The 13,261-nt window shown below is 41.2% G+C and overlaps 1 protein-coding gene across 2 annotated transcripts in view; it reads right to left on the minus strand.

Moving 5' to 3' along the window:
* The window catches only part of SECISBP2L (SECIS binding protein 2 like), a 39,388-nt gene that overhangs the window by 25,786 nt on the left and 341 nt on the right, over nt 1-13,261 (minus strand). For both annotated transcript variants that reach the window (XM_053365816.1, XM_053365815.1), the window contains exons 2-3: nt 1,324-1,502; nt 95-419 (exon numbers count right to left, since the gene is read on the minus strand). In XM_053365816.1, coding sequence (XP_053221791.1) covers nt 95-419; nt 1,324-1,502 — 504 coding nt within the window. The remainder of the gene's footprint in view (nt 1-94; nt 420-1,323; nt 1,503-13,261) is intronic.

Genomic DNA, 13,261 nt, shown 5'->3' on the forward strand with positions numbered 1-13,261 from the left:
GGTGTTTGAGGACCAAGATTGGACTGTATTGACAAACATATATTCCAAACTAGCCATTCATCCTTCAATTATGTTGTTTGCTAAATGGACTTACTTTTTGCACAGCTGGTCCCCTGTTGGAGCTTCTACTCTGCTGGCTACATAATGAAAAGACCTGGTTGGGTTGGGTTGGGCGATCCGTGCATTCTGCTGTGACTGTATTTATGGCACTTGTTGTCTGGAAGGGTGCTGAGTAAGGGGCTGGAAATGGATGATAAAAGCCCATGACCTGGGCACATGGTGCTGGCATCAATTGGTAATACGTGTATTCAGCAGAAACAGGTGGCTGGGCAGAAATAATGGGATAAGCAAGGTATGGTCCAGCAGGGTTTGGGTTGGGCTGCTGCCATCTGATCTCATTGTTATACAGCGGAAGTTGCCTGTGGAGAGGAAGAGAATAATGCACTTTCTGAATGGTTAAGTGTGCAACAGTCCACCAGCACCGCTTCTTTCCTTTAAAACCAAAAAGAAAGATTTTGCAAGTGCTAAGCGCTGTCCATCCCACATACATTTCCCCACTGTGTTCATATGGCTGTCCAGTTCTAGGGATGAGGAACTAATTGCACCAAACTGTACTGCACAAGCTAAGTATTACACTATTGTGAGATATTGAGTGCTATACTAGCATTGGAGTCCTATGTTTTTACAGGTAAAATTATAGCCAAGTGCTCACAATGTCCATTCAGAATTAAATTCTGCTGAATTAATGGTGCTTACTTCCATGTAAATGGGATTACAACTGCAGTCTTAAACATCAAAGGGAGACCTGAATTACATGATGTTTCCAGAGGGTTCATCATAGTCCTACGCTCAGTGAAAATATGAGCAGTTTTCTGCCTTTCATCTATTCTCAGCAACTATGCAAAGAAGGCAGCAAATAGAGGCCACTGCCTCATTTTGGAAGTGGCATGAAGCTAATTTCGCTGCTCTAACAGATAGCAAATTTGAGAGGTGGCTTGAAGGTCTGAGCCTCACCACCTTTCATTCAGATGATTTTTCTGAATGGTTAAAAAAAAAAAAAACCTGGAGAGAAAGCAAATAAGTTCCTGCTACAACCATATTATTTCAACTAACATGCAATCTAATCCTCCCATGTTTACCCAGAAGCAAGTGCCACTAAGTTTGGAACAGCTTACACCCAAGAAAACATGCACAAAATTTCAGCTTTAAGTGCTGAAGTTTAGTGTGAAAGCTTCCCAGTATTTTAGGGAACACAGAAAACTAAATGGCAGATGCAGAAAATGTTTACATTCATTTATTTAGTCACAGAATATATTTAATTACCTATTGGACTGGTTTTCCTGAACAAATGGGTAGCAAGTAATCAGGTAGCTAGGAATAGGAGCTGGTTCCACGCCATTAACTCCCCCACTGTCAGTAGGTAACGCCATAGACATCATAAGTGAATCCGGACCCTTCTTCTGAGGAATGAATGGTTCTACTTCAGCAGAGAGTTTCACATTCTTAAGGGAAGGGAAAGAAACATGTTAAAATGTTAGGGAACATAAACTAGAGTATTTTCTGGGCTGTCAGTACTTAAGTATGTCATAGCCACTAGGGCTGTATTTTCAGTAGGTTTACCATGTTACATTTCCCCAGTCAAAATTATTCAAGCAAAATTAATTGCATTTAAGATCAGCAATCCCAAAGCTGGTAGAATACTACATAGACTGTTACACACTGACACAATTTATTCTAGTTCCATGTGCAGGAAATATATCCCTTATCTAAAGCACCAGAGCAGTAACCAGAGAGGAGGTGACAACTATGCAAACAATTATGTCACACAAGGAAATATGCACAACAGACCTAAGTTCAGTCTTCTGAAGAATGCACATTACAAAATAGGACAACAATTAAAAACAGTCATGTTTTGTGCCACACATTTATCTGCAGTAAAGACATGAAATTTTATGATGGAAGGAAGCATAGGAGATACTGTTCAGAGCAGTGATGGCCAAACTTGGCCCTCCAGCTGTTTTTGCACTACAATTCCCATCATCCCTGACCACTGGTCCTGTTAGCTAGGGATGATGGGAGTTGTAGTCCAAAAACAGCTGGAGGGCCAAGTTTGGCCATCACTCATTTAGAGCATTGCACATGATCAATCTAAGTGAGGATGGAATGAGTTACACTCCCAAGAAAAATGTTACTTTAAGTTTATTGCTTTCGGTGGGTCTATTTAAGTATGAATAATCACTTATTGTTGATAGGTGAAGCTTCAGTCTTATGCACCCTTTTCTAAACAAAAAAACAAAAAAAAAACAAAAACAAGTTCCACTGAACAAAATATAACTTACTTCCAAACACATTTGCAAAAGACTGAGCTGTAACAAGCTTCCCACACTTCCTAGAATCAGGGGATAACTGTTGGGCAAAGTAGTGTATTTCAAAGAAATAGAAAACTGATTTCCAATGTTATGCACTTCAATCAAGAGTCAAGAGTCTGGGTTTTTTGTTTTTCAAGAGAAGGAAATGTACTAGAGGAAATATACTAGTAAGAAACAAATCTGACAAAGTATTTATTTAATTTTTTTAAAACCCGCAGAAGAAAAGTTACCCTCCCAAAGGAAAGCTATTCAGCTATGATACCCGATGCAGCAATAGTACTCTCAACAAGTCAGGCCCACTTTCCTCTTCTGGCACAACTGCAATGAGTTTGGGAGCTTTTGCTTCTGTTTTAGATTCACTGCAACTGGTCATGACACTCACACCTTAATCGTAATTACAGTGGTACCTCGCAAGACGAATGCCTCGCAAGACGGAAAACTCGCAAGAAGAAAGAGTTTTCCGTTTTTCGAGGTGCTTCGCCAGACGAATTTCCCTATGGGCTTCCTTCGCAACACGAAAGCCCATAGGGAAATCGCCGGGGACAGCGGGGAGGTGCATGCCTGGGGATAATTGGATCTTGACTGTCTTCACACACTAATACCACATCCCGCAGAATTCTATCAGTTATATTTTATCTGCAGAATTAGAATGAATTTCAGGAACCAAAATGCTTTTTCTGTGCAGCCTGAACAGGAGCAGTGAACGACATTACAGTTAATCGTTGTAGCTTGCCTTCCCTTACCCCACCCTACTGCCCTGCTCACAGTAATGTAAGAATATTCTTACATTATGAATGGTCTGTGTCATCATTAAGAAGAGGGAGGAATAGGCTGATATATATATGTGTGTGTGTTTGTGTTTGTGTGTGGACTGTCCCTGGATCAAGTGACTTTTCTTTTTTAAGTTCACAAAGTTCTTAACCTAGCTCTATGTCAGTGATGGCCAAACTTGGCCCTCCAGCTGTTTTGCGACTACAACTCCCATCATCCCTAGCTAACAGGACCAGTGGTCAAGGATGATGGGAATTGTAGTCCCAAAACAGCTGGAGGGCCAAGTTTGGCCATCACTGCCTTATGTTGTCATCTGAACTAGCCAGATGTTTAACAGATAATCAATCATAGACAGTCATTTAAAAAATAAAACTTTACATATGTCTTGCCCCAAAATGGCAACTAGATATTCTGTTTTGGCAACTGTAACCTTGGTTTAAGGAGCCATTTGTTGCCGTGTGTGTGCGCGCACAAACACACACCCGCCTTATTTCAACAAACCATAGTTCAGATAACCTAGTGGTTAAACTAAAAGGGAAGAGAAAGCTTTACGGCCACTTGTGTCCATACCAGAGGAGAGGAGGAGTGCTTAAACTCAAGGCCTCCTTCAATTCTTTCCTGCAAAAATAATCTAGTCCCAATTTAAAGTACCAATTGCCTTATCCTGCATATGCCAACCTGAAGCTTAATATTGTTTTGGAGGCCTTCCTCTGGGTAGCTTCAACAGGCAAAGCAAATCAGGGGGGAACCAAGGAAAGGGACTTTTCATTAGTGGCATCTCAGCTGTGGAACAGCCTCCCCAGAGATGGTCAAACAGAGACTTTATGGTATTTTCAGTGCCAACTGAAGTCCCTTTTGTTCACCCAAACTTTTAAACTGTTTTAGAACTGGGAAGTTTTTTGAGGTTTCTTGTTTTATTGGTTATTGTATACAGTGGTACCTTGGTTTACAACCATAATCTGTTCCGGAGGTCCGTTTGTAAACCAAAACAGGTTGTAACCCAAGGCATGCTTTTGCCAATGGGGTCTCAAAAAAAAATTTGTTCCTAATCCAAATAAAATGGGTTGTAATCCAAAAAAAGGTTGCAAACAGGGACACGCACTTCCGGGTTTGACGTGTTTGTAATCCAAAACATATGCAAACCAAGACATATGCAAACCAAGGTACCACTGTATTATGTGTTTAGTATTTTGTTGCAAGTTACACAAGAAATATTTATTGAATGACTACATAAATATATTTAATAATAATTCATAATCCAAACCCACCTTTGAGCAAAACAGCAGGATATAAGATTAATTAGTGTAGTGTTTTCTTATTCAGGTTTAGTTTGAATTAAGTTTGGCTTTTGATTTCAGAGCCTCTACATTAAGCCATTTGCAAATAACAATCTGTCTATTGTTTCCACTTCTATCAGAGTATGGATTACACAGGAACCTCTTTTTCCTCTAAAGGAACATGCACACTGGTGACACTATATAAATACAACAATCAGTACTTACATATTCTATTGTTTATGTTAGCGATTTTCTTTCAAAGCACAGGATTTTAAGACTTGCCCAGCTTTCAGTTTAATTTTACAGAATGTATGCAATAGCTCATTATATATGTTTCCCACTGACCATTACATTTCTTCCAAGATATTTAACATAAAGCCACCTTTGTTTTCAATATAAAGGCTACTGTATTATTTAGCAGCTGCAGCGACAGAAGATGACACTAGCAGGAACAGACTGGTAAACTTTGTCTTATAGTTACAGCACTGTGTTTAATCTTTAGACTACAATATACAAAAAACCTGTAACAGACGTTCAATATTACCCATTAAAACAGAACCCATGCTGTCCTTCTAAGCAGAATAGTGCTGTCGGCTGAAGGCACTTTGTGTAATTAACACAAGGCAGGTGCCTACATATTATGTTTCAAATTCAAAATAATGTTGGGTTTTATACTGGCTAACAGCTGGAAAAAGAAGCAGCCTAGTTATAATAGTGACCTTTTATCTTTCGGCAATTTGGAAAAAAATTTTTTGGTCAGTTTTAAAATTGAGAATATGCAGTAACAAGCATATTAAGAACTTACACTTTGCCTATTTTAAGAGTCGCTTTGTAAACACAAAAACAGATGTGGCTATAGTTAGATTATTCAATGCAATCTTAAGGAATGGAAAATATGCTGGTTGACTAGAAGATAGCAGGAGCATTTTGTGCAAAGTTCTGTCTGAAAAATCTTACTTTTAAAATCAATGATGGGGTAGTAATTTCTCCACTTTTAGGACTGCTCTGTGCATTAATGTAATACAAGTTACATTAGGCAAATGGAACCAATATAGTAGTAGTAATGTTTAAAAGCAAACTTTTATTTTTCAGGAGACTCTCACTAGAATGCAAACACTTATGCAAGCAGCAGTCCAGGCATGCTAAAATTAGTATATGTTAATTTTCAGCATCTTCCTTTTTCTCCCTTAGGCTGGAATCTTAAACAGACTTACTACGGAGTTAGCACTCTGGAACTCAGTGTGGCTTACTTCTGAGTAAATGAATAGTAATGTGTTATTAAAATCTAAATCGCTTAAGGGGAATGTATGCTATTGAGCTATGTCTTAACATTTTCATTGGATTATTTCTAAATATAAATTTCTAAGTAATGCTTTGAATATGACATTTAAAACAACTCGATTGTTTTGACATTTTTCTCATATCATGTTTCAGTCAAACTACTTTTGGTTACTGGGAGGGGATCAGATATTGTTTACTAAATGCAAGTCAAATATACATGCTAAATCAGATCTCCATTTAAAGCAGCACAAAATGTTCCTATTACATTTTGTCTGGAAAACTCACACCACTTTTTATTATCTGTTCCAGCTCAACTGCCAAACAGAACATCTTACAGATTCAGATTAACATGCATCATTTATCTGTTTTAAAAAGGATCATACAAACTGTTTCATTTGCTTGCATGTTAGACTAATGAATGGCTGTTTTTTTAAAGATACACAAGAAAGACAAAGCAAATTCCGATCAGGAAATGGGTATACTAAGGCATGCAACCCTTAGTTGGGAATACTGTATCTACAAACCAATATTCAATGAACACACTGGGTGAAATGCTTTTACAAACTCAATACTGCCAGTATGACATCTTTGATAAGTGGAGACACAAACAATGGAAGCTCAAAGATTGCACATGACATGTCATATAATATAATATAATATAATATACATTATATGACATGTCATGTGCAATCTTAGAGCTTCCATTGTTTGTGTCTTAGCTTTATTCAAACAGATAAGCTATAAAACAAGGTAACATGAGTGGGCAGTAGCACTATCATTTTATAAATGCTAAGTATTTCATTAAGTACTGAACAACCTGTTCACATGAACACCTACTCATAACTTTCATATTTAATTCCTTACTCCTACACTGTGTTTATAGAATTGCAGAGTTGAAAGGAGCCACAAGGGTCATCTAGTCCAACCCCCTGCAATGCAGGAATCATTTTTCCCAACGTGGGACTTGAACCCATGACCATGAAATTAAGAGTCTCATGCTCTACTGACTGTGTTTAATTAATACAACTTCCAAGAGGTCTCCCTATAAACTACATGAGGGTACAAGTAATACATGAAGAGCAGCTCATATAAAGTGATCTATTACTTAGCTTCTAAACAAGGCCAATCATCATTAGGATAGGATGCAATCCTATGTACAATTAACAGGAACAATTCCTACTGCCCACAGGGATTTGCATCTGTATAAAAATGCATATGTTTGGATTGTAAGGTTTCAATCCTACAATTACTTGGGCATGAATCCTACCAGGTAGCAAGGATCCAGTACTGGAAGACTTTTAATTTCATTACTGTATTTTAATTTCATTACTTTTAATTTCATTACTGTATTTATAAAAAAAATAAATTTATAAATCGTATGTTTTATTTTTAAAGATACAACTATAATGTTTAGTAACTGAATCTATCTGGATTACATTTGGATTAACAAAATGCAACTCCTCCTTCCCTATCACAACCCAAGTCCATTTTAAAGAGTTTAAAACTTACTACTAGAAACAACTGCATTATAAAACTGTAAGAGCCTATCTTATCCAACCTTGATTTGTACCTCCATGACTTCATAAAGGCCAAGGCTTACTCTATATTAGAACAGATACTTCCCAAGAAAAGGAGCTACTAAGATTAGACACTGGCCTAGTTCACACATCAGTGCAGTAGCAGAGTGACTAGGGAGGAGCAAAATGGCCCCAATCTACTCTCTTAGAGACCCTGCATTCATGCTAAGTCATAACTTGTCTTAATGTGATGCCTTTAAATCAACGTGGCAGCATAAGGAACATATCGTGCCATTGGTTCAATCACAGAACAAGTTGTTTTGAAGTGATGCATGATACAAGGTAGGATACCAACCTTCCTTTTTGCAATCTGTTTCCTAATTTTGTTATTTGGCAACTGTAAACCTGGTTTAAGGAGCCATTTGGCACCTAGCTTATACCGTATTTTTCGCCCTATAGGACGCACTTTTCCCCCTCCAAAAATGAAGGGGAAATGTGTGTGCGTCCTATTGGGCGAATGCAGGCTTTCGCTGAAGCCTGGAGAGCGAGAGGCGTCGGTGCGCACTGACCCCTCTCGCTCTCCAGGCTTCAGGAAGCTATCCGCAAGCCTTGGGAGCCCGCGGTAGTGCCCGCCGGGCTCCCAAGGCTTGCGGACAGCAGCCTGCAGCCCGAAGCACGGGGCGCGCTCCGGAGCACACCCCGTGCTTCGGGCAGATGTCCGCAAGCCTTGCGCGCCCGGCGGGAGGTCCCGTGGGCTCGCAAGGCTTGCGGGCGGCAGCCTGTTCTGGGGGCTGGCGTCGGGGGAAGCTTGGGCTTCCCCCGCCCTAGCCCCGCGGCTGCTGGGGGGCAAATAATTTTTTTAAAAAAAAATTCCCCCCAAAAAAACTAGGTGTGTCCTATGGGCCGGTGTGCCCTATAGGACGAAAAATACGGTATATCTGAGTTTCTAACACCGATATCTTGTGAAGGCATGTGCCTGCTGCCTGACACAATACTATGCAACATACGACTTTAAGAGGACTAAAACCAACAATGCCCACCCACACCCTTTCGTCCCCTAAAGAAAAATGTCAGGCAAATGTTACAGGAACACAGAAAAACTGCCTTTAACCAAGTCAGACCACTGGTCTATCTAGCTTACTACTGTCTATGCTGACTGGCAATAACACCTCGGGGTTTTAAAGAAGCCTTTCCATGTCTTGTCTAGAAATACTGGGGAGTGAAGCTGAGGCCTTTTGCAAGCAAGTGGCTCTACCACTCCTGTGAATGAGACCTTCTCCTTGAACCTAATCATCATTATTATTTTATCCTGGAGTCATCTTGAGCTTCTCCCTCTTCTACAGCTATCCATGCCTAGTTACTAAAATCCAGATAATGGCTGGCTGCAAAGAACTGAAGACACAGGAAGATACAGTGGTACCTCGGGTTACATATGCTTCGGGTTACATACGCTTCAGGTTACAGAGTCTGCTAACCCAGAAATAGTGCTTCAGGTTAAGAACTTTGCTTCAGGATGAGAACAGAAATCGTGCTCCGGCGGCGTGGCAGCAGCAGGAGGCCCCATTAGCTAAAGTGGTGCTTCAGGTTAAGAACAGTTTCAGGTTAAGTACGGACCTCTGGAACGAATTAAGTACTTAACCCGAGGTACCACTGTACTGGAAGAATGCAACAAGGAAGTAACCATTTCATGAAGTCACCTGAAGGCTAATTACAATTCCTACTAATTAATCCACAACATATTGCTCAACAAGAGTGATGTCTGTGGTTTAGTAACCATTCTGCCTTCAGAAACAATTTTAAAAAATATTCATGGAAACTACAGGCAACACAAAAGACCTGTTAAAAACAAAAGATATGTAACCCCAAACAGCCATATCTTTAAATAACAGCAGCAATGTTCAGACCAAACCAACTTTGTTGTTTTGGGTAGAAATTCACATTTAGGAACTTATGCTGCTGCCTAATATTAGGTCAGATCATAGATCTATGGTCTGACATCTAGGATGGCTGTATTGCGTATGGGTCCTGCACTGTAGAGTTGGAAGGGACCCCAAGGATTATCTAGTTCAACCCCCTACAATGCAGGAATCTTTTTGCCCAGTGTGGGGCTCAAAACCATGACCCTGAGAGTAAGAGTCTCATGCTGTACCAACTGAGCTATCCCAGGTCAGATTGGATGATTGCAGTGTGCTTTAGGTGGGGCTGCCCTTGAAGACTCAAACTTCAGCTGGTCCAAAATGCAGCAGCCAAATTCCTAGCTGGGGTTCTGGACTTAGATCTTACTGAACCCAATTTAAAACAGCTGCACTAGTTACCAGTTTGTTTCTGAAGCCAATTACAAGTGTTTAAAGCCCTAATTGACTCAGCCCCCACCCCCCAATACCTGAAATACTGTATCTTTCCTACAGACCTCCACCAGTTTTAAGATCAGCGGAGGGGGCCCTCTTAATTGTTCCACAGGAGCTCAGGGGACGTGGTTTAAGAGAGGGCTTTCTCTGTAGTAGGCCCTAGGTTTTGGAACTTCTTCCCCACAGAGATTCATCCGGCATCTTCATTACACAATTTTGGTGAATGCTGAAGACACACCTCTTTATCCTGGTTTTTGGTACATGAAATCTGTATTTTTAGGACCCACCTTATTTTTGTGATTATGTTTTAAACTGTTTTTAGCACTGGTTTTTTTTAAATAACTTGTCCTGTGACCTTAGGGTGAAGTGCAGGTAATTAAAATAATGATCGTGGTAATAAACTGAAGAGATTGATATTAGTCAGACAAATTTATAAAGAGGATACCTTCTGTGGACAGAAGTGTAAACTCTTGTCTTGCAAGAGTCAGTGGCCTGCTTCAGCTTATCTTGGCTAAATATGCTGCAATATGTACAAACCATGCCCACTTAGAAAGCCTCTTCATTGCATGGCTGATAAATTAGGAAATCTCTAACCATGGTTTCCAGTTCATTTTCCTAGTTCAGGTGAAATGGGAAACTATGGCTGTGTACAGATTACTAGCTTAAAAATGCAACTAGGTTCTTACAAAGGCAAAGTGTTTTTTTAATATCTTAATTTTAAAAGCTGTCTGAATGCACCCACAATGTGTTTAACCTCTGCCAATGGGTCAAATTAAACATTACAAACAAAACAAATAAGTGTGTGCAATGAAGCCCCAATGGTGGTGGTGGTGTTTTAAATCAAGCAACTTTAGGAGGCAGCAATTTTAAGCAAGGGATGTTTAACTCTTCTCCTTCCAACTGTTTTTCCACTCTACCAGCTGTTCTCCCTGCAAAGAATTCCAGACATATGTTGATACTTTGGAACCCCGAGGAGGGGAATGGATGGGGCTGGAGGAGAGAAGCACAATATTGATATAAGAATCAGCTGGTAAGGAAAGGTTTAAGTAGACACTCCCTCAACTCAAAATCAAAGCCTTTCGCTTTTAATCAAGCGTGTTAGTGCTTCATTTACATTTAAATGTGAGTTACATATAGTTTGCCCTCTAAGAAGTACAGTAATACCTGAAATTCTCAGGGACAAATCTCCCTCGCTCTAAAAGCCATCTGACTTCCCCACTTGCCTCAAACTGGAAAGAGAGGTGTTGGGTTGAAATAACGACAGACAGGTAGCGAGTGTCATCAGGGAGGCATCTCCCGAATATGAGTCGGGGAGTTCCTTTTATTGACTATTACAACATAGCAACATATGTGCTCGTTGCTGATTGGTTAACACAAGTATAAAGCAAAGGGTTGCATATAGACATTAATCACCGATAGATTAAAGGCTGAGAAAGAAAGTACAGAACTGGACAGGCATGAAAACCTCCTAATTAAATTATAACCAATGATTAATATAATAGGACTTAAAACAATTACTAATGATTGATATAGGAAACTTAAAGGAGCATGGTGAAAGAATATTCCACCTAAACATTAGGAAGAACTTCCTGACAGTAAGAGCTGTTCGACAGTGGAATTTGCTGCCAAGGAGTGTGGTGGAGTCTCCTTCTTTGGAGGTCTTTAAGCAGAGGCTTGACAACCATATGTCAGGAGTGCTCTGATGGTGTTTCCTGCTTGGCAGGGGGTTGGACTCGATGGCCCTTGTGGTCTCTTCCAACTCTATGATTCTATGATTCATGGTAATCACGTTCCGTAGATGTGATCAACTATGCATTAAGAACAGGTCAGAGTACAATGTTTTTCCTGAACTCAATGTGAACTGGACATTCTAAGGTGGTGAGGGAATGTCTTAGTATGAGAATGGTTTGTACAGCATCATGTGCAGAAGCGAAGCTTAGAAGCAAGACTTCCCAGCAGGCCACAGTTATGTGCAGAATCAGAGCATCCCATCAGAGAGGTGTGTGAAGAGTGAGGCGAAGAAATACCCATTGCTGATAGCAGTCCAGCTTTATGGAAAATTAAGTCTACTTTGAGGAGGAGGTGAAGGATATCCAACCCTCAAGTCGGTCACTGACAATGATTTTAGCCTCAAAAAAACTGGGGAGAGATGCACTTTCTGTCCCATTCCTCCTTCTGACCTCATTCCTTTTCGCATTGCAAGACTATAGCCAAGTTCTACTATATTTGCTAATCCAGGTCTTTCCTGCCAAGACTGGAAATTTGATAATTTGTCAGCATTATCATCCTTTCCTTCCCACCAATAAAGCACAGAAAATAAGTTACCAGTTCAAAATTCACTAGGTGGCATTAGACAAGCCACTATATTCTTCCATCCTTGGCCAGCCTCCCCAATACTTCGCAATAAGAAAAATACTGGAGTGTCAGGCAGAAATGTTTCAGGAGTTACTGAAACAATGCATAGCAAAAGGGTCTTGAAGCCCTGAAATTTCTACCCATGGAGCTACTTTTATCCTCACAAATTCCCCGTGAGGTGAGTTAGGCTGAGAGAGGCAGTGGCCCCAAGGTCACAAAGGGAGTTTCAAGATGAGTGGGGTTTTGAACTCTTAAGTTTCAGAGGTCCCAGTTTGTCACAAACCACAACACCATACAGAAGCATACTTTAATGTATTACTGCTACGGAAACCAGCACCATTCAGCTAGCAATAGCTGGCGATTTAATCTTCAACACCCCCCACAACCATAACACCAGTGGCCCATGTTCAACGCCTGCTAGCTTTGCCTTTGCTTTCTTGCTCCAGAATTTAGATTCCTTGCTGTAGAATTTAGATTGCGGGGGGGGGGGGAGGGGGGAGAGAGGAAACAATCTACATATATCCTTTGCATATTAAAACTTATAAAGACCACCCTACGGATGTCAAGAGTGAGAGCGTTGTATAAACAGCTCCTTCTCCCAGAGCTTCAACAAATCCCTTTAAATCCTTCACTGCCCTGGCAACCTCGCCTAATTCCCCTCGGGCCCGATCCCACCCGCGGTAGGGACCGGGTCTAGGGCTCAAGCCCCATAACTCCCGCTGCCGCTCTCCCCACCCCCACCCCGATTATTATTATTATTATTATTATTATTATTATTATTATTATTATTATTACTACCGCGACACGAAGCACCCTCTCGGTTTGTTTACGTGTCGGTGGCATTTGTACGCCGCCTCCACAGCAGACGAGTTCTTCGGGCGACTCCCCATAAGCAAGTGCTACAAGTCATTTAACGCCCCCGAAGTTAAAAAGCCCAGGTTGAGAAACCAAAACAAAAGCACAGGAGGCGCAGAGGGGACACCTGAGATTTAGAAGGCCGGGGCGTTATTTAAGCCCCTCACCATTTCAGCCACCGCCGCCCCCTCCTCTTTACTTAGGCACACCTCAGCCACTAACCCCTAGGCATAGCTGCCTCAAGGGACTTCCTCCCAGGATTAGGCCGGGGCGTTATTTAAGCCCCTCACCATTTCAGCCACCGCCGCCCCCTCCTCTTTACCTAGGCACACCTCAGCCACTAACCCCTAGGCATAGCTGCCTCAAGGGACTTCCTCCCAGGATGGGGGGGGGTTTGCGGGCCACCCCTCCCCACCCCGTTGCCTAGCAACCCCTCAGCCGGGGGTCGGTCGCTTCACGGCGGGCTCCTTCGCCGGACTCCTCCCTAC

The sequence above is a fragment of the Podarcis raffonei genome, chromosome 14 (assembly GCF_027172205.1).
Source record: "Podarcis raffonei isolate rPodRaf1 chromosome 14, rPodRaf1.pri, whole genome shotgun sequence".
Lineage (NCBI taxonomy): Eukaryota > Metazoa > Chordata > Lepidosauria > Squamata > Lacertidae > Podarcis > Podarcis raffonei.